This window comes from Camellia sinensis, chromosome 9 (genome assembly GCF_055761805.1).
Source record: "Camellia sinensis isolate YWXY chromosome 9, ASM5576180v1, whole genome shotgun sequence".
NCBI classification, from domain to species: Eukaryota; Viridiplantae; Streptophyta; class Magnoliopsida; order Ericales; family Theaceae; genus Camellia; species Camellia sinensis.
The window spans coordinates 42229804-42252654 of NC_138969.1; the positions used below are offsets into that span (position 1 = coordinate 42229804).

The 22851-nt window shown below is 36.7% G+C and overlaps 1 protein-coding gene across 1 annotated transcript; it reads right to left on the reverse strand.

Annotated features, from left to right (window-relative positions):
• Positions 1-15203: 15203 nt before the first annotated feature.
• LOC114259537 (OPA3-like protein) lies at positions 15204-21733 on the reverse strand. The gene is made up of 4 exons (XM_028199553.2): positions 21229-21733; positions 17814-17948; positions 16793-16879; positions 15204-15623 (listed from the first exon to the last, which is right to left on the reverse strand). Exons 1-4 carry the CDS (start codon positions 21355-21357, stop codon positions 15462-15464), a joined length of 513 nt encoding a protein of 170 aa, XP_028055354.2. The 5' UTR covers positions 21358-21733; the 3' UTR covers positions 15204-15461.
• Positions 21734-22851: the final 1118 nt, after the last annotated feature.

The following is a 22851-nucleotide window of genomic DNA, read 5'->3' on the forward strand; positions in this document are numbered from 1 at the left end:
ACTTTAATCGGGTCAAAAAGAAGATCTTGAGGAGCTTTATTTTTTTAATGAAGGCTCAAGGGTGTAGAGATCAAAGGATCTAGGTCAAAATGTAGAGAGAATGTGAGTTTTAGAGAGAGAGGCTCTTAATCTTAGGGTTTTGTGTGAAAATATAAGAAAAGGTGATGTAAAAAGTGATTTTCGCGATCTGATATATGCGCAGTCCGCTCGAGCAGAAAGTTTCACGCGCGAGCATCATACACAAAGATTTGTTCTGCTCGAGCGCAAGAAGAGGCCCGCTCGAGCGCAAAATACACACCTCTAGAACTTTTACAGACGACAGACCAACCGCTCGAGCTCAAGAATGGACGCTCGAGCGCCCACCCGCTTGAGTGTAGGAAATGCCGCTCGAGCGTGAAAGACACTCCTCTAATACTTTTGTAAACGTGTAAAGTACTGAAGGTTTGCAACTCCCACTCGAGCGGAGAACCAAAAATCTGGGCAACAAGGTTTGGGGAAAACAAGCAACCAACCTGTTCCAAACGCAACCATAACAATCCAAAGGCCAATCTCAAAGAGATACAAGGAAAGAAAGAGGTAAGCAACAATATGAATGTCCTAAGTCGGAGTTAGGAATACCACAAGAGTCGGGTCAAACCCGGGATCGCTATAACCTCCTCTGCTTAAAGAATTTAGTCCCCGAAATTTCAAATCAAGTTCAAAATTATATTTAGACCATTCCCAACAATGCTATTCATACAATCCACTACCATGATCCATTCTCCGGTCATTAACTCGATACACAAGTCCCAAATTAAAATGAAATTTACAATTTCTCGAAACATTTACCATGTTAAACCAAACCCACATTTTCAAAATTCACCTAGCATATACAATGCCTTCAAAAGGGATACCATACACCATATTTCACATTCTCAAAAAATATGCAATGTTTATATTGAATTCATGTTTCCAAAATGCTCATAACATATACAATGTTCTCAGAGTTTTAAACATATGCAATGCTTATACTTTTCATCGTCATAATCAAAATCTCAATACATGTTTAGGTATCAATAAACAAGTCCGGATATTTCTTTCGGACTTCCAATTCGCGCTTTCAAGTTGCTTTCTTAACCCCGTGATGTTTCCACAAAACTTTGACTAAAGGAATTGTCTTGCCTCGCAAGACTTGGTCCCGTCTATCCAAGACCCTCACCGATCTCTCCTCATATGAGGCATCCTTATCTACATCCAAGTCGGTCCAATCCAACACATGCAATGGATAGGGCTCATACTTCTGAAGCATACTAATATGAAACACGTCATGCACTTCGAAAAGTTGTGGTGGCAACGCCAAACGATAGGCAACCTCTTCGACCTGTTCAAGGATCTCAAAAGGCCTAATAAATTGAGGGGATGACTTCCCACTCTTCCCGAATCTCATCAAACCCCGCCTAGGTGATATTTTTAAAAAGACATGATCTCCCACCTCAAAAGACAAGGGTCTCCTCCTATGGTCGGCATAACTTTTCTAGCGACTCTGAGCCATAACCAACCTTTTACGAATAAGTACTCATTCTTTGTTGTTTCCCAAACCAACTTTGGGCCCAACAAAGGTGCATCACCCACCTCGGCCCAACACACTGGAGATCTACAAGGTCAACCATATAGGGCCTCAAACGGTGTCATACCAATACTTGATTGGAAACTATTGTTATAGGCAAACTCCACTAAGGACAAGTGCCTCTCCCACGACCCCTTAAAATCAAGGACACAGTCTCGAAGCATATCTTCAAGAATCTGGATAGTATGCTCGGACTGCCCGTCAGTCTGAGGATGGTAAGCAATGCTAAAGGTTAATCTAATGTTCAAGGCACTCTGCAGGCTCTGCCACAACCGAGCCGTAAAGCGCGGATCTCTATCCGAAACGATCCTCACAGGGACCCCGTGCAATCTTATTATGTCATTGATATACAAGTCGGCAAGATAGTCTATCGAATCACTCACGCGAATAAGTAAGAAGTGTGCAGACTTGGTCAACCGGTCAACTATCACCCAAATGGCATCACTACTCCGTTGAGTCCTCGGAAGGCCCACAACAAAATCCGTCGTGATATGCTCCCATTTTCACTCAGCTATAGGTAAGGGTTGCAACAAACCCGTAGGTCTCCGATGCTCAGCTTCACTTGTTGACAAGTAAGGCATTTCGATACAAACACGGCTACATCCTTCTTCATACCCCTCCACCAAAATTGGCGACTAAGGTTGTGATACATCTTTGTGCCTCCTGGATGCACCGCAAGACGTGAATGGTGAAACTCTCGGAGTACCTCATCTCGGCAAGACTTCAGCACGAACAAACGGTCACGGTATCTCACACTCTAGTCAGAATACACACCCAAGCCCCTTGCCACTTACCCACTGGAAATCTTCTTCCTGAGGATTTCTACCTCAAGATCACTCTCTTGCGCTTCTAACACCCAGTTCACAAGTGTGGGTTGGGCAACTACCGCAAACAAGGCCGTAGATTCAACGGACTCATCAAGATGCAAATCAAACTCCGCTAGAGTACCCAACATCTCCCATTTCCGAATGACGATACAAGCCACACCATCAATAGATTTCCTACTCAAGGCATCGGTCACAACATTGACCTTACCCGGATGATAATATAACTAAAAATCATAATCCTCTATGAATTTCATCCACCTTCTCTACCTTAAATTCAAGTCTTTCTGAGTAAACAGATACTTCAAACTGTTATGGTCGGAAAATACTTCAAATCTCTCACCATATAGATAATGCCTCCAGATTTTCAAGGCAAATATTACCGCTGCTAATTCTAAATCATGAGTAGGGTAGTTTCTCTTGTGTGTTTTCAACTGTCATGAGTCATAGGCTACTACTTTCTCCTCTTGCATCAACACGTAACCAAACCTTCTCGTGAGGCATCACAATATACAGAATAGCCCAAACCCCTCTCCGGAATAATCAGAACTGGAGTAGTGATAAGTCTAACATTAAGTTCTTGGAATGATTTTTCACAAGCTTCACTCCACACAAATTTGATTCATTTCCTTGTCAATTTAGTCAAAGGCGAAGCTAATCTAGAGAAATCCTTCATAAATCGATGGCAATACCCAGCCAATCCCAAGAAACTACGGATCTCGAAAGCATTCTTAGGCTGTGCCCAATCTTGCACTGCCTCTATCTTGGATGTCTCTACAGTCACCCCTTCTCCAAATACCACATGCCCTAAGAACTTGACCTCTTTCAATCAGAACTCACACTTCCCAAACTTAGCATACAGTTTGTGGACTCTAAGTAATTCAAGCACTACTCGCAAGTGTTCCTGGTGTTCTTACTCTGAAGGTAAGTAAATCAAGATGTCGTCTCCAAAGACGATTACGAAACGATCTAGGAACTCACGAAAGATCCAATTCATCAAATCTATAAATACAGTTGGAGCATTGGTTAGCCCAAAAGACATCACTAAAAACTCGTAATGGCCATACCGCGTACGGAATGCCATCTTCGGGATATCCTCCTCCCTTACCCTCAATTGGTGATAACTCGATCTCAGGTCTATCTTAGAGAAACAATGAGGCCCCTTTAACTGATCAAGCAGATCATCTATACGAGGCATTAGGTACTTATTATTAACAGTGACCCGGTTCAACTTCCGGTAATCAATACAAAGTTGTAAGGCTCCATATTTCTTTTTAGCAAAGAGAGTCGGCGCACCCCAAGGCGAAGTACTGGGGTGGATAAAACCTTTATCTAACAACTCCTAGAGTTGAATCTTCAACTCACTCAATTCAACAGGTGTTAACCGATACGGTGCCATAGAAATTGGTGCCGTGCCAAGCACTAAATTAATAGAGAACTCGATCTCTCGGTGAGGTGGCAAACTAGTAAGGTCCTCGGGAAAAACATCTGGATACTCATAAACCACCCTTGGCAACTCAATTCAGACTTTACCACACTCACTACTCTGAAAGCTAGTAAAAAGACAGCTAAGTTCACTCCGCTCACTCAAATTATATACCGGTGATAAGACTCTATCCACCCGGTTCCCCAAGAAATAAAAACAGTCGCCGCTCAAGGTACATACAGTAACCTTTGACAGTAGCAATCTATAATAGTCCAGTATGACGATAACCAGTCCATACCCAAAATAACATCAAAACTAGTTATGTCAAGCAATACAAATACAAATAAAAGTCGACGACCAACGACCTCTATGTCACAACCCTGACAACCCCGTTTCAGGATAACCTCACCACCAATAGATGACTCTACACATATGGGAGATGCTAACTGTGCCAACTCTAACCCCAAAATCGATGTAAATACAGACGAGACAAAAGAATGTGATGCACCTATATTAATCAACACATTAGCAACTGAATTGCAAAACAAAAAGGTACCTCTCACTACAGATGGAGCCGGTACAAGATCTGGCGCGGTAACAACATACACATGCCCTGTTGGCCTCTGATCTATCTGCTCACTCCTCGGAGCATAAGCCTGCTGCATAGATTGAGTCGAAGAGGCTCCCTAATTGGTCCTTGAGACCTGTGCTGACTGTGCTGGCTAGTGACTCTGTGTCTGCCTTGAACCAGACACACCAGATGTGCTACCCAACTGTGGGCAAAATCTCTTCAGGTGTCTCACCTGACCACATTGATAGCAAGTGGGCGGATGCCCTGAGAACGAGCCGAAGATGAAGCTGCTTGCTGTCCTCCTTCTTTTTGTGGACAAGTTGGAGACTTGTGGCCCAACTGACCACACTTGAAACAAGTTACATCTCCCTGACCACCTCTCCCAGAACCTGAGCTCGGCACTAGAAAGGTAGACCTCAACTGCACTCCCTCGGACTGCTGAGGGTTAGAACCCCTCTACCTCTTACCGTCCTCTTGACTATCTGACTCCTCTTGGAGCCCCTCATTCTCTCCTCTTCAGCCTGTATAATAGTCTCAAGATGGGCCGCTGCCTCCACAAGGTGTTCATAGTCTCTAATGATGGACTCGGCTACTCGGAACATGAGACCAGTCCTTAACCTCTTCTCAAACTCCAAACACCAACGCTCCTCCGTCGTCACCAACTCTGGTGCAAATCTTGACAGACTAGTGAATGTGGCCTTAAACTCAGCCACCGGTGTATTCAACTGTACCAGCTTAGAAAACTGGTCCCTCAACTTCTCCCTAATAGGAGGAGGTAGAAACTTGTCCTGGAAGGTGTTGACAAAGGCCTCCTAAGTCCATCCAATGAGCCCACGCACATACTTCCACCATTGACCCGCATCCCCTTTCAGCTGGAAAGACACCAAGGTCACCCTTAACTAGTCGTCCTCGATGCCAAGCTTCTTGAACGTTTTCACTATCTGTTCAAGCCACTCATCTACCTTCAATGGCTCCTTTAGGTCATCCAAAAACTCATCCGAATTCGACTGGAAGAATTTCCTCTTTAGAAAAGAAGGCCCTACCTCAGCTAACTAGGCTTGGACTTGATTCTCAGCTCGAAGAATGTCCATAGATTTCCTCAACGCTCCGGCCATTTCGCGGGCTAAGGCGCCCATGGCCTGTTAACCGACTGGTTCGGCCACATTGGCCTGACCAACTCCTTCCTCTTGTGCTAAAATTTCATCTGGTATAGGCATCCCGTGCCTTCTAGCCTTACCACGCCTACTAGCTCCACGTCCACGTCCTGACATCCTAACAAAGGTAACAAAGGATTAGCATATTTACAAATGTGCCGAAGCTAATTCACTCACGTCCTAATACGATGGACAGCAGTAACTCACTCCACATAAGCACAAATCACGTAAACACATACGAATTTCCTTCCTAGATAACGATTGTCCCGCGGCGTTACTAGAGTTCTAATTAGAAACAACAGTGATCAAATGCTCTTCTAATAGGACTTCCAGAAACCCGTAGACCCAATCAACATCTTAGGAATTAAGTCTCATACCCATATAATCACATAAGCATGTTATCACATAAGTACATATCGTCCATACTTAAGTCTCTAAAGAGCGAAACAAACCTATTGTGGTACTAATCACTTTCCACATACCCAAAGTATTCAAACCTGGTACGCTCTGATACCAAGTTGTAACGCCCTAAAAAAAATGATAAATACATTCCAAAAGCATATATATATAACAGTACAAATCAGAGTGTAAATAGCCTTTTCATTACATAAAGTTCATAATACAGAGAGCCTATCACAATTAAATGCCATTCGGGCTTACATCTTTCAAGTTTTGGCTTTGTTACAACAAAAAGAGACTAGCTTATACAGATTTAGCCCAAGGCTATACAAAAATAAAACAAAACTAGAAGTCCTTACTTCCCAAAGGTCCCTCCAATGCTATTGCCTTGGTGGAGGCATTCATTCATTATCTGAAAATATTTTTCCCAAGTAGGGCGAGCCACAGCCCAGTAGAGATAATTCTAACACAACATATGAAATTTAACGAAGATATAAGTGTATACTGCATGTACAATGCTAGGGGTAATGCATTCACATTCTTATATGATCATAAAACATCAAGTCCATATTCCAATTCATTTTTCTCCAATTTATTTCAATACATAAGTCAATTTCCATTATCTTCCAATGACCCAAAAGGGACTACAACTCAATAATCTAACAATTTCATAATCAACATATAACACTTCCCATTTGCCATTTTACGGATATTTCATCCGCGCGATCGGCACCCATGTATAGATTTCAGGACTTTCACCTAGGACACTTCGATCAATTTAATTATAATGGAGTCCATCCCATTTCTCCTTCCAAACAAACATACATATGCAATGTATATAAACACATAATCACAAATGGAATACATCCACTTTCCACTCCCAAATAAATATACATATACAATGTATTTACTACATGATCATATTCAATGATAATCAACTATGGGATAGTTTCAATTCACCTAATCCACATGCAATTTCTACAACAATCAAAACTATCCTCCACCAATAGCCCAATACAAGTATTTCTAAACAGATAGCTATTCTCAAGACAGATAATTTACTCAAAATTTCCAAAGATGGGACACATCATCTATTTCATTTCACCATCAATTTCAATACTTGTTCAATTCCAAGCTTACAACATCAATTTCATTTATTTATACAAAATAAATATAATACTCATTCTAGGGCAAACTCAATTTTTCCCAAATCTCAACCAAGTATCAAAATCAATTATTTTGATCCCATACAACATCATTTTCAAACCCCACCATCATTTCCTTCTCATTCATCAAAAGCCCTCTTTCCATTTTATACCCAAACCCTAGGTTTTGTTCAAAATGCCACAAAAACCCACCATTGTTACGCAATCACAAATAACTAAGTTAAAACTCATAATAAAGTGTAGAAAATCCCTACCTCAAAGAGAGAAGACGAACCAAGCAAGGATGAAACCCCAAAAATGCCGAAATCCAACTTTAATTAGGTTAAAGGGAAAATCTTGAGGAGTTCTATCTTTTTAATGAAGGCTCAAGGGTGTAGAGATCAAAAGATCTAGGTCAAAATATAAAGAGAATGTGAGTTTTAGAGAGAGAGGCTCTCAACCTTAGGGTTTTGTATGAAAAGATAAGAAAAAATGATGTAAAAAGTGCATTTCGCGATCTGATATACATGCAGTCCGCTCAAGCAGAGAGTTTCACGCTCAAGCGTCAGATACAAAGATTTGTTCCACTTGAGCGCAAGAAGAGGCCCGCTCGAGTGCAAAATACACACCTCTAAAAGACGATAGACCAACTGTTCGAGCTTAAGAAGGGACACTCAAGCGCTTACCAAAGAGTTATAACCGGATAATGATTGTCTAACAGATATATAAGCCCCACAAAGAATTCTCATAATTGGGGGAGAAACTATCAACCTACCAGCCCAACAATCAACTTAAGCAAGAATTCCATAATGGGAAAAAAAATAAACAACCAAACAATAATCCATAATAAAGAGAAATTACCAATTTTTTTATTTAGCCCCTAACAAGGATATAATAGCTCCCAACTAAGTCAGTCCAATTGGTTCAATATATAAACTTGAGTTACATTGGAATTATTTATTTTTTATAGACCAATCAACGATGATTTAGGAATACAATGGTCGAAACAAAATAATATAATAGGCACTGCAAATGTTCTCTCATTCACATTAATTAATAATTTTTTGTTTCCTAATAAAAGAAGTTATAAAGCATATGCTGACACTTGAAAAGCAAGAAAAGTATTCATTTGGCTGACAAGCCATAGCATATGCCAAGACTTGGAAAGCAAGAAATAGATATTGTACTTTTTGCAATTTTTTATTTTATTTTATAGAAATAAGCATATAATAAGCACATTTGGTATTACTTATAAATTAGTTTTTATAATTATAAAAATTTTAGTTAGTAATTTAAAAGACTTTAAAAAAATTATAAATATACTTGGTACAATTTTTAACAACAGTAATGATAGAGACTCCTACAAAACACAACTCCTACAACCCCCAATATGATTTAGACCATTCAAGTTACTTTCAGAGATAGAGAAAAAAAATTTCAAACATATCAATAGTCAATTCATCAGTAGGGGTCGTGAGGGTCCTCCTTTGTGGAGGTTCCAAATATTTTCCTTTTAACAATTTGTAAAAAAGTTGAACATAATGTTCCGTTTGGCAAGAGCTAAATGGGATTTTTTTGGCTATTTTAGTCACAAAAGACAAAATAGGCTATTTTAGCCACAAAAAATAAAATATCACATTCAACCCATAATCATTACATTCTTCTCTCACAAAAAAAGCCAAAAAAGTCAAAAAGTCCTTCCCAAACCAAACTTTTTAACCCAGGCTAAAATAATCGAAAAAGTCAAAAAGTCAAAAAGCCAATCCACTTCCCAAACGGAGGCTCAATAAGCTATTACGCCTCCGTTTGGAAAGTGGGTTGACTTTTCGACTTTTTGATTTTTTTGACTATTTTAATCTGGGCTAAAAAGTTTAGTTTGAGAAGAGTTTTTTAACTTTTTTGACTTTTTTGTGAGAGAATAGTGTAATGATTATGAGTTGGATGTGATATTTTATTTGTTGTAATTAAAATAATCTATTTTATTTTTTATGACTAAAATAATCAAAAAAACTCTTATCAAACGGAGCCGTAACTTTTTGATTATGTAAATATCATGAATGTTCTCAAAGTAATAATTAAAACAACAAACATTCCACATGTATTTAACGGTTTTTTTAAATAAAAAAAAACTACATAATATGATTTAAGAAAATCTCACCTGTTTTTTTTGTTGTTGTTAAATAAGCTAAAAATGTCAAATAAATTATAATTAAAAATTGTTACCCAACATTATTAGTCATTTTTTTTTATAAGTAAGTATGTTAAATAAATTAATTTATAAGTCCTATCAAAGGAATGACAACAATAATAGCAATTACGACGGGGACAACAATAATAATAATACTATTATTGGTTAATCATGTTTGCCATGCTGTAGCATCTTTCTAATTATATCTTGTTGTAAGGAGACTCAATCAATGTGCTTAAGTTAGGGAAAATAAAACGATTAAAAAATTAAAATTACTTATACATATTATTTTGTTGTGGGTATTTATTCAAACAATGGTGGCGACTTATCAAATTTCTTTAAAATAATTGAACAACATTAATAAAAATAAATAAAACGTAGAGACATGTCCAAAAAATAGTCCCTATTTGTAAATAAATTATATATTTAGGTGCATTATGATTATACTCTCAAAAAAAAAAATGAGTACTACTATTAGCACTTCATAAATTATTTTGGATACCTCATTTCTTTGGACCATTACTTATAAATTTTAAAACCTTTAAAAAAATTTATCTCCCCTAAATAATACCAAAATTATCCTTATAAAAATATTTCACCCGTTCAAATGTATACTCCCACACCCGAAAAAGCCTCTATCCCAAAACTCACGACGATGGAATATCCCAAAACAAGTGAAAAAAATTTGTGTAATTAAGAAGTTTTTTCTCTACTTCATTACAAAGTTTGTCAATCTGTTTGGATTTTTTTTTCTTCTATTACATCTTTTCACATACACAACACAATTCACTTTCATACTTCTCTGGTTAATTTTCTAATATTCATTCATGGTCTCATTATACTTGTATGCTCTTTGTGTGAGCAAAACTGGGTAGGATTTCACCCCCTAGTCAACCGGCCGATTGACCACACAAGAGTGGTCCGACCTCCTTTGTTTACTTGCTTTTGTTGCTGCTTCGATTATTTATTTCCGAACAAATAAGAAATGTTCAGTTACCTGTTTTTGAACAAATAAACAATGTTCGGACTTGTGTTCTCAAATTTCGATCATATGTTTGAGAGTTCAGTCTCAAAAAAATGACAAATAATTTTTATTATTTTTGTTATTTTTTTCAAAAAAATTACTCTTACAAGGCTAATCTCTTCTGAGCTAAGAATACCATCAAAACTATGAATCTCTTCCAAGCTGTTATTGTTGCACTCCTCTCGTCTTATGGAGTTGTGGTTACCGGAAAATTTTCACTCATTGTTATTGCCGAAGAAGTGTATGTAACCAAATGTTTCCACCATTGTTGTCAAAATATTGCCGCCAAAGTGTTTTCATGATTTTGAGGATGGATAGGTTTTGAATGTGGGATTTGGGAAAGATGGATAGGTGGTAATGGAGATGCGTGTTCTCATAAACCTTGATTCATAATGGGGGTGTTTGGTGCAGCTTTTTTAAGCCAACTTATGGCTTCTGGCTTTTAAAAAGTTATTTTGGACTGTTTGGTTAAACTTATTTCAAACAGCTTCTGATTCTAACAACTTATTTTAAGTCAAAAAAGCTGATTCTGAGAAGCTGCTCACCCCTTGCTTCTGATTATCAGCTTCTGCTGTGGACATGTTAATTCACGGTTATACTCTTAGATTTTTTTATTTTTTATTTTTTTAAAAATAGAAAAAGACTCAAATGGACTATTAAATATTATTATTATTTTTTATGAAAAATGTAGACAAATAGTGAATAATAAAAAATAAAAATTAATTGAAAAAGCTACTTCACAGCTTATTTAACAAACACTACTCAGCAACTTAAATCTATAATCCAACAGCTATACCAAACAGATTAACCGCTTCTGATTAAAGTCATAATCTATAATCTGTTAAGCTATAATCTATAATCTGTTTTAACAGCTACACCAAACACCACCAATGTGGTGGTATGTGGGTTTAATTGTGAGATTGGGTGTCTCAAAATTACTGATATTTTTTTTAATAATTTCACTTGTGGTTATTATTGTAATAAAAAAAGATTAAAATTAGAGGGTCCAAACTAATTGATGGGGTGCTAATAGTAGCACTAAAAAAAAAAAAAGAAGGAAAAAAGAGGTAATTTGAGCAATATGGTTTTGCATGATTTGTTAGTAGATCCATCAAATATTTATACATTTATTTCGTTGGTAAAACCTATATAATCTCCTAATTTGAGCAAGATTGAATTTTCATTTTTGATAATTAAAATGAATATGCATATAAGCTATCCCCGTCAAGCAGTTATGGAAACTTAAATCTAAAAGTTATGAGTGAGAAAATCTTACCATTGAACCAACCATTCAATGGGATATTAAGATTGCATTACTAAATTAATTTAATCACAGAACAAAAGGCTAGATTTACAAGTTGGCTAAAGGGATATCTTGGGGTTTTTTTAGTGATTATGTAATTTCTCAAAATAAATAAATAAATAATCACTTCCGATATGTTGCCATCGATGTTAACAAGGTAAGCTTTCTAAAAAAAATAAAAAAAATTGTTGACAAGGCAAGATGTGATTGATCATTGAACCAAACCACAAGGTTGCCAAAGAGAGCCAAATTCATCAATGAGAAGCCCGTGAGAAAAGTGAAAAATGAGTAGACGAAGAAAGGCATAAAGGGCACTTCCACTACCCTCTCTATGAGATTCCCATACAATCTTTGATGCCCCCCTTGAGATAAAAAGAGTCTTAAAGAAGAGTGTTTGTACAACATTTGAAGATAATCAGCATCTTGTGTTGCTCTCAATCAGTAAACTAGTAAAAGAATTTACGAGTAAAATTAATTAGTATATATATATATATATATATTTTACTTTTATTAAGTAGTGAAGAATTTAAGATGATCTATTTAAAATGTTTTATAGTTTTTCATTTATGGAAACATTAAGTAGACAATATTATTACTTATAATTTTTCAAAATAAAATAAGTCATAGAATACTCGCAAGGGATAATCCTGTAATAAAACTACGTGGTTAAAGTTGCATAAGTTACTGAGGTGGCTTGCCTAACATCATATTTAGCTTTTATATATATATTTATTAGCCTTCATTTTTTTTCAAATTAACCATGACCTGTTTTATTTGAGCAGCCAATGAGAGAAATTAATGTCCACACTTTTTTAGTCAACAGATTTGTACTATCTTGCGACTATTCTATTCTATGATCTGTTATTTGAAATTTGAGTCACCAGAAATTTAATTGTCCTCTTAAAAAATTATTAGAGTATCATATGATTTGTCTATACGGTACTCTTGTCTAGGGGTGTGCATAATACTGTCGAAATCGTCGAAACCACTAAAACCGTACCGAACCACATCGCCAAGGTAAATTCGTTATTATTTGCCAATCGAACCGCTGGTTTTTGGTAAAAAAAATGGCAAATTCTAGTGACACTTTTATCAATCCGCCGGTTTCTATTTTTCTTCCAAACCGCACCGACCCGCACCGCTATTAAATCATGTTTTATAAGATTCTAAAAATTCTTTTTTACTTAAGTGCGCTTATTGTTCTATACCGTAGAATATAGTGTTACAGTACTGCTCGAAGGGAATTCAAGATGTCAAGAATCCAAAATAAAGTTAGATTCCAATTCGCTTTTCAAGATGCATAACATCACGGTATCTCTCGTCTTTTTTTTACTCTTTGATTTAAGTTTTATAATTTGAATTATATTTTTTATAAACCGCCAATCCGCCCGAACCGCCAAGGCAAATCCGCCATTATTTGCCAACCGAACCGCCGGTTTTTGATAAGAAAAATGGCAAATTCTAGTGACACTTTTATCAATCCGCCACTCGCCATACGGTTTCTATTTTTCTCTCAAACCGCACCGACCCGCACCGCGCACACCCCTATCTTGCCCAATAAAAAATAATAACATATACTAAGTGATGTCTTCTAATTATATAATAAAAGTGAGTTAATATTTTATACTTGTAAGAAAAATTATTATGTAATTGATTTGGAGCATCACATAAACTAGGGGTGCAACTCGGGCGGGCTCAACCCGAGCAACCCGAGCCCAGCCCGAGTTTTTTTAGGGCTTGGACAACTATATCTTGTAATCTGGACGGGCTTGGGCAGATGTTTGATGCCCGAATTGCAATTCGGGCCGGGCTTGGGCAGAACCAATGGCCAACCCGAGCAACCCGAACTCGAATTGAATTTAATATATTATATAAATTATATAATATATAATATATATATAATTTAATAAATTATATAATATATATAAATTAAGTAAAAGAGTTAGTCTTAATTTTTAATTTTTATTTTTTTTTTTGGTTAGTCTTCTATTAAGTAAAAGAGTTAGTCTTAATTTTTATTTTTTATTTTTTTTTGGTTAGTCTTCTACCATTAGATTAGCATCTTTTATGTCTACCCTTAGATCTACCTACAGGTTTCTGGACTCGGGCAATTCGGGCTAACCCGAGTTCAAAATACAAAGCTTGGGCCGGGCTTGGACAGCAATGCTCGGGTTCATGGTCGGGCTTGGGCGGACTTGAGCACTGCCAAATACAATTCGGGTCGGGCTTGGACAGACCCCCAACCCGACCGAATCCGCCCGAGTTGCACCCCTAACATAAACAATGTCATGTAGTGTTTTAAGACTAATAATAATTACCAACCCTTTGAATACATTATTCTTGAGAGACAAGGTTGTACAAGGAATGAAATGAGGCAGAGGACTCAAAGTTTAGCATATATTCCAGGAACAATGTGAACTATGGTTAGTTCATATATGGGGATCCACGTTCGGACCAAAACTTTTATTCAAATCCACATTGTGCGGGGGTGATTTCTGCACTATGAAGAAGGGTTGAATTTCGTGAAAGAACAGCGTGCTCCGGGGATTGAAGATCTGCACAAAGTAACAAAAGGTGAGACTGCCCGACCGGAATTTGGCCGGAAACCCCTCCGATGGCAAAGTCAGGGACTAAGGGAGAGGAAGAAAAGAGAATACAAAGAGTGTGTATGTGTTGAGTGTGTGGATTTCGAATCCTTTGAGGGTGAATAGTGTTCACCTTTTATAGGAGAAGGTTGCTTGTCATCCAAGACCTTCTCTCTCCGCCATTTGTCCTATTTGTCTTGTTCGTGGTCATCTCCCATTGGAGGAGGATGGCCACTCCGCCTGACACTCGGGCGCAGGCCTATCTTGTTTGTCTCATTAGTGAACGTCTCTCATTGGAAGAGGACGACCACTCCGCCTAACACTCAAGTGCAGGTCTATCATGTGTGCGCCTTGTCCCTCTGCACCTCCATGTCTCCACGTTCTATTTAGACAGAGAAGAGGAGCTGAGTTGTTTGTCTCTTGTGAGCCCAAGAAATGCCTTCAGTGTGTTGACCTTCTCCAAGTTGGTCCACTTCGAAATGGTTGTCCATCCTAGAAGTACAACTTGTTGCTCGATTAGCTTCGGAGCGAGCTTTGCACGTTAGGCTGAGCTTTCTAGTGTTCACTTTGGAGTGACGCTCGTACATTGGACCGAACTCCCATGATTGTCTTGCTTCGGAGCAGGTGTTGGCCTGGGCAGAGCTCCAACCTAGCTCAACCTCGGAGTAAGCCTAGCATTGGGCCGAGCATCAAGAATTAATTTTTACCCACTTCACGCATGTTTTCCATATTTAGGCTGAGATTGTATTAAACCAACTCGGCTCATTTGCTAAATGAATAACTTCAAGTTAAATTTGTAAGCATGTTTAGTAATCGAGCTGAGATCAAGTAGACCTAACTTTGACTCAAATAGGCTTGATAATTAACCTAAATTTGACTTTCTTAGCAAAAAAAAGTTGGCTGCCAAGTGGGGCCAATATTAACCTTACTCAACAACATTGATACCCAAAAAATAAAAATACGAGTGCACTGAAAAAATAAATAAATAAACAGCATCAAGATCTTCTTCATTTTATTTTATTTGCCATTAATAACAGAAACAGGACCTCAATTGTTATTTTCATTTACAAATGGAACAAGTAAAGCCAAATCAGCAAAGAATAACAAAGGGTCAAAAGAAATAAAAAAAAGAAAGCTTTCCTTGTTGAGAGCTTGACAAAATCAATAGCAATGAATAGTTAACTATTTGATTACAACATTAATGCATTACTTGCAGTTGAAAAACTTTCAATCAGATCAAGCTGGCTTTACTGACTTGCCATCTTCAGCGTCATGAGCATTTCTGAAGTTGAAAACACCAGCGAGTCCTCGTCCCCTCGCAAGTTGTTGGAGCTCTTCAAGTTTTTGCTTAAGAAGCTCCACTTCTCTTGCTAGCTCTTCATCTCTTAGCCTTATACCCTAAAAACCCATAAACACAGAAAGACTGAGAATTGCACTCAACACATAGTGGGTCTTTTCACCCACTTTGGGAGACGAATTTGTAATCTGATGTACAAAATAAAATAAAATAAAAAGAAGGAAAAATAGAAAGAGAGAGGATGATATTGAGAAAAACAATTAGGTCACATTTGAATTCACGGATTTGAAATGATACGGGCTTAATTATTCAAGGAGCATAGCCTGGAGTTACAAAGTAAATAGCTTAGATTTAGAGTTCAACAATTTGTATATATGGATAGATTTGAAACCTTTATATCAATGAATTAGAGGTTTAAAATTCATCCCAATAACTATTTATACAAGGATCCTAACAAAATAAATCTCCCTCAACCTGGCCATAGGTCAATAAATCCCACTCCAATGGCCAACATTTTTCCAATATCAAACTTTTTTGTTACTTCAAAAGTCTAATGCTCCTGGCATTAACAACAGAGATGCAATAAAAAATTAGGTCGGTGCTGGGAGTAATCAGCCATATAGATATGAATTTGGTTTAAGTGAGGATCAACACCTCTTTTTTTCCAATTGTGAAACCTGTTGTCCATCCATCACAAACTTAAGCTTTTCTCTACACAGCCCCTCTCTACCTTCCAAGGATAGAATAACAAATACACGAAGTACCATCTTAAATAGAGCAACCTTGAGAGAAAGAGAAGAAATCACAGGACAAAGTGTCAGGCACATGTCTAGGACTGTCCGGAAAGTGTCCATGAATTAAGTGTCAACACAAAAACAGCTCTTGTATAGTTGTTACTTAGGTCATACCTGTGATATATAATGTGAGCACACCCTTTAATTTTTTACTTATTTTTTTAATCCTTGTTTAGATTTAAACTCACTGATCTAGTTGTGTTATCTAATGCATCTTCTGTGGTTGAAAGAGTTTGCATTAATAATCTAATCCAGCACAAAAAGTTCAATGAGTTGATTAACCAGTCCTTATTGGATACCCACAAAACTAAAAAGTTACCAAAATATTTGGGGAGAAAATACATCCAACTTGCAAGGAAAACAAAAACGATAATAAAAGAAGATATTAATCCATAGCCAGAATATGAACAGAGGTGGTCCTAGAGAGAATGAATACGAGAGTATAGTACATAAGAAGAGAATAATTTTGACATTACCTGCAGTTCCTGCTTACGCAGTTCCTCCTTTTTAGCTTCTGATCTAGAACTTCTCTGCACCTCAAAGATAAGGGCAACTCCTGCAACCTATACATACATTTAGGCCTCTAAGTATTGGTGGATGATCTATTATACAATTGGCATTAACTGTTGAACTGTGAAAAAAAAATGTCATGGTTTAAAAAGCCACAGGTCATTGTAAAGAGAATGCTAATATCAGATTACGACAACGTTGTCCAGCTCTTGTCAGATGCAGTGCATGTAAAAGCCGGCTAGGTTTCGTAGTCACATAGGCATCACCCAGGATGGACATTAATTGCTTACAAATTAAAATCATCATCCAGTTAGGCATACTGTGAAATTGAAGCAAGCAATCACAGCATACCATAGCATGGTACAAAAGGTGGTATCTCTTTAGTTAACCCTCATTGTAAGGGATATTTGTGTGTGTGTGTGTGTGTGTGTGTGAATTATCTAGTTTCTTAAAGGAAATGCAATAGATTGCACATTTAGGAAGAACATCCCACAAATCATTATTGGTCTTCTAAGGCATAGGAGCAAACTAACAAGTCCATTCATCTGGAAACATTTGGCCAACAGGTCAAGAATTCAGAATGCATTGGGGAGAAATTATAAAAAAATAGACAAATATTCAAGAATCACTGCAAGTGGAAAAGCCAATCCATGTTCAGATATGCAATGAATTTATCGTGATTCCCAAAACAAAAATATAAAGTAAAATAATAGAGCAACAAATTTGCAAATTATCAGGTGTTTTGTGGCCAAGTTTTCAAAGTTTCTGAGCAATTATCTCATTCTGCTGCATGCGCAGCATGACAGATAGAGAGCACAAGGTCTTTGACTATCAAATCACACAAGAATATGTTTGCACATGCATAATTTTCCTCTATTAGTTATCTTTTTCTTCTTGATAATATTATTTGTAATGACTTAAGAAGGTTTGGTAATTATTCAAACATCTAAAAAAGGAAAAAGGATGCAAATTGTGAATAAAGATTACCGAAAAGACGAAGACTTCCCCAAGAAGGTCCACTGCAGATTGAACAGCATTCTTCTCATTTAGGGGGCGGATCTCAACATTAGTTGCATGACCATAGATGCTTCTTTGAATTGTTGTTGTGAACCGATGGTTTGCCTGGATTGAATACCCATTGCAAGAATAAATGAGTTCTTAGATTATTTAGGTACACATTCAGAAACAAACTAAATTATCAAATAAGCCAGAGACTAGGCTAAAAATTATACGTGATACGGTATTCACATCTAAGAACAATGACATAAACTAAAAAACTAAATGATTACAACCAGCATTTACGTATAGCATGATTGCAGGAACAATTAGAGGAAAAAGAAAATGGAAATTTAGGAAGTGAGTGAACACCGGATTTTGTGAAAAACTGTTATGTCTTTCTTGACCTCATACGAAAAATCAATCCACTATCCTCTATGAAGCACGGACACTTTAAAATAGGTGCTATAGCAATGTCGGACATGGGGACACGCTGGAGACACGTACGGAACACACCAAATGGCGTATCCCTTTAATTTTATTATTTTTTTTGTTGAGGACATGTTAGGAACACGACAGGAACACGGGGACATGCCAAATGGTATGTCCCTTTAATTTTATTTTCATTTTTTGCTGGGGGACACTTCAGGGACACGTTGGGGACATGCATATTTGTTTAAATGTAGTGGTTTTTATATATATAGCATTTGAAAGTAAAAATTCATCATCAATTGCCCCTCACAATTGATCCTCATGAATCCCTCTCATTTCTATTTATAATGGTGATTGGACATTAATCATGGCTGCTTGATTGGGATTGCTTAAGTAATATGATATTTATAATCCATTGAACACTTGCTAGACATGACACTCATTGGACACTTGCCAATATGTGTCGGATACAAGTCCATTTATATGCTATTATTTTTCTTTTTTTAGTTTTATAGGACTTAACATGATTTGAACACTTGGGAGACAAATGTCTATTATGAAACACAATGCAAAATAAACTGGGATGCAATGAAAAAAAAATTATAAAAAAAATGTGGATTTAAAACTTGTAACCCTTCCTCCTTTAGACATTTTAATTTCATAAATTCTAAAACCCAAAACTTTCAATTTGCTTATGAATAGAGAGTTCTGAAATAGCTATTAGGACATTTTGCTGACATTTCTTTTCCTATATCTGTATCGGTGCTCCTTAGAGTGGGGTCACTCCTTGTTTAAAAAGAAAACAATTTTTCATGTAGTGTACATTTTAATATTTAAATAAAAATTACCAAATCCAACATTTATGAGTTGCATTATGACTCATAGTCTCTATTGCATGACAAGGGCCAGTAACTCTCAAGTCAAGGGCCAAAAAACAAAGTATGGAAACTAGCAGGTATATCCATAGGTTAGGCTCCTACCCAACTCCTGGACATGTTTGTTTGGCGGATTAGGTTAGGTGGAATTATGAGTACGGTAAGATTGAATGATGGGATTAATAGCACAGTGATATTAGGTTGGAAATGTAAGATAAAGTGCGTTTGCTAGTGCAATAGCATGGTTGATGGTATTAGTTAGTTGGGGTTAAATCTAGAAAATTACATAAAAGCCCTTATCACATGCAAGGTAACTTTGTTGGTTTAGTAAAGTGGGGGGAAAATTGTCCTTTTAACCACCAATTCATGAGATTGGATTAGCAATCCCAACCCCCCATCTATGTTACATGGACTCTTCAAATTAAATCAAATACCCGTGTCGGACACCCGACACTCGGACAAGGGTATGGGATATGTGTCGGATACTTTTCAATGGATACTTCATATATAATTGTATATAACACTATTATTATATGTATATATTGTTATATAATTGCTATAAATGTCATTTTGACACTATAAGTTAAATATAATACCATTTTATCTCACATATTAGATTAAAAATATAAAAATATGACATTTTTTTGCCGAGTCCGCGTATCCTTAAATTTATGATTTGATGAGTCTGACCTCTAGATACATACCCGCACCCGACACCCGTACCCGAGTCCATGTAATGCCATTTTGTCGCAAACAAACATCTTTAAGTGGGGCGCACATATTACTAATCCAATCCCCCTCCCCAAACCCCAATCAAACATGTAGCAAGACTCTAAGGGAAATATCCTTTATGCCGTATTTGGTAGAGGAGGGAAAGGGAGGAGGGAAGGGAAGTGGATCATTAACATTACAAATTTCCTCCTTGATTGGAGGGAAAGGAAAAGGAGGAGGAAAATGAGTTTGATGTTGTTTCACAAGTACAACCTCCATTTATAAACTTTGACAAACATTTGGGGTGTCAATTTTTAACTTCATGTTTTTTTTGAAAACAGAGGAAGCCCTTTCCTTTGCCTCTTCTACCCATATTGAGTGGAAGGGAAAAGGTGGCCTCATGAAGATAGCCACTCCCTCCTATCCTGTCCCTTCACTCTTCCTTCCAACCAAACAAAGAATGTTCATCAACCAACACAGCCCCCCCCCCCCCCCCCCCCTTCCTTTTCCATCCAATCAAACAGACTGTTAAACCCACTAGCAGTGATGCAACTAGATGATTCCTAGAAGGGTAGTGGCCTTTGTTGTATAAGAAACTAAATTATCTGGAATAACCCCAAAAAAATTGAAAGTACAATTCTTCTCACTCCCCCACCCCAAACCTCATATGCAATCTTTTTATGTTCAAAAGGATATAAAATTGAACATATTTAGAGTGAACAAGTTGCATTCTGACGAATACATGACATTGTTACTATAAAGAGATTCATCACATAGGGTCATCTTCGGGAAGGTTCAAGAAGTGTTGCTGAAGTGTTTGCGAAATGTCCGATATTATGAAATGGAATTTTGAATTAAGACACATTAAAAAAGTGGCAGACAAGCTTTTGGGAATGTCCGCAGAGTATTTGGTGTAACACTGGTGTCTGACACAATAGTCTCCTCCATAGAAGTGATAGAAGTGTTTATGCTTCTTAGTTAGTAATTCCAACTTCTAGGGCAAGCTAATGTTTGCGACATTAAAAATAGTCATTTCAGTATTAGCCTAAATTTAAATTCCTTTGCAAACAACAATACATTCTTCATTCACAGGTTCTAAATTCCAACATATTCTACCTTCAAATTCTATTCTACTAAATCACAATAAAAATCATCAAATCAACGGACTGCCGAGCACGTCATGATTGAAAATTCACTTCTTTATCTCTCTATCAAAACACACCACATTCATATTTCTCAATAAGATCCTTTTCAAGATTTCATTTTCTCTATCCAAATAGAGAACATTTTCAGAAATCTACACAACATCAAACAATAACAATTACTACTTGGATAAATCACTAGTAAAAAAACAACTCAATCAATCAAGAGAGAGAGAGAGAGAGTACTTGGGCCATGTTGATGATGGATTGGCGGAACTTGGGGTGCAAGCCAGCCTCTTTCTTGAGGCGAGCGGCAATGGGTTTGCTGAGAGTCTTCAAAGCAAGAGTGCCGAGCTTTAATAGAGGAAGAACCATTTTACTCTTTTTTTGATGTATTGGGTTTTTTTGTATTTGTGTGATTGATTTCTTGAAATTGTACAGCAAACCAAGTGTTCGACCTTTGGTTTGAATGAACTAACAAATACCATTATAAAAAGACTACATAATAATAATAATAATAATAATAATAATAATAATAATAAAGAAAGGGGACGAATTGAATGGTTGTTGTTTGACAGGTTCATAGGAGGCTCCATTTTCTTGAAGAAGAAGCAAAATGCGTGCGACGAAGCGAAATCGCCCAAGTCAAAAGCAAATCAAGGTTTTACATCACATATGTGCTTGTTATGTGTCGACGATGTGATCTGAAATCGGTAGATCATGAGATTCTAATTGCATTTAAAAATTATTTAGTCAAAAATAAAATAAAATAGACTTTTTAACTTAAAATATTACATCTAATTTATAATTATTACATTATTTTTTTCATAAAAAAGTTTAAAAAAAAATTTATCTTAATAAGATAAAACATCAAATTCAACCTATAATCATTATATTTTTTTTTCATAAAAAAATCAAAAAAGTCAAAAATCTTTCCCAAAATCAGGATTTATAATCATATTTTTTTTCTCACAACAAATCAAAAAAAGTCAAAAACCCTTCTTAAACCAAACTTTTTAACCCCAAGTTAAAATAATCAAAAAATTAAAAAACTAAACAACTTCTCAAAGGAAAACTTAGTATGCTTAATTTTATTTTAATATTCTCATTTAAATTATTTATGATTATAATTTGTCCTAATTCACCTTTAGGATAAAAATCAAATCGAACAATCTTCAACTCAAAACAATTATAGATTTAGAGTATCCCAACATGTGAGAGACCCACGTCTTCAACTCAATCCTCATTTTGTTCTAATAACCAATGGACGAATATGTGTATGAGTAGCGTATGTAATCAGATAGATATATTATGCCCTCGTTTTGTTTTGTTTGTTTGTTTTTTTTTTTTTTTTTTAACTATAATAAAAAAAAATGTTACGAAGTGTCGTCACTGTATTCCTAGACCCACATTCGGAGAGTTGATTGTCGGCCTAATTTAACCCAACTCAAAAAAGAAACTCACTACTGATCGAGACACCAATAAAACTTAACCACACACCACAGACGAACTTAGGTTTTGAATGGAGTGCAGGCTAGGCTTAGGTTTAGAGGGAAGTACAGGCGAGGTCTCCGAAAAGAGCTGCTTTAGGTTTCGAGGGGAGTACAGATGAGGTCTCTAAAAAGAGCTAGCTGCAAAGCAGTGTAATTCGTCTCTCTCAAAAATCGAACCTAAGTCCCACCTATGGAAAGAGATGCCTTCACCATTAGGCTACCACCTCCGGTGGTTATCATGCTCTCATTTGGTATGTTAATTTTTGGGGCTACTAGGTTAAAATAGTTACAAAAAAATAAAATTGACCAAAAATTCAATGGCTAAATGTCACATTCAGCTTATAATAATTTTATTTTTTCTCTCACAAAGTCAAAA

What these genes read in the sequence shown, in the direction of transcription:
- LOC114259537 (XM_028199553.2), bottom strand. Translation starts at nt 21,357, where the DNA reads ATGGTTCTTCCTCTATTAAAGCTCGGCACTCTTGCTTTGAAGACTCTC. An exon ending in CCATCATCAACATGGCCCAA is followed by an intron (nt 17,949 to 21,228) that starts GTACTCTCTCTC and finishes TATTCAATCCAG; the next exon opens with GCAAACCATCGGTTCACAAC. An exon ending in GGGAAGTCTTCGTCTTTTCG is followed by an intron (nt 16,880 to 17,813) that starts GTAATCTTTATT and finishes ATGTATGTATAG; the next exon opens with GTTGCAGGAGTTGCCCTTAT.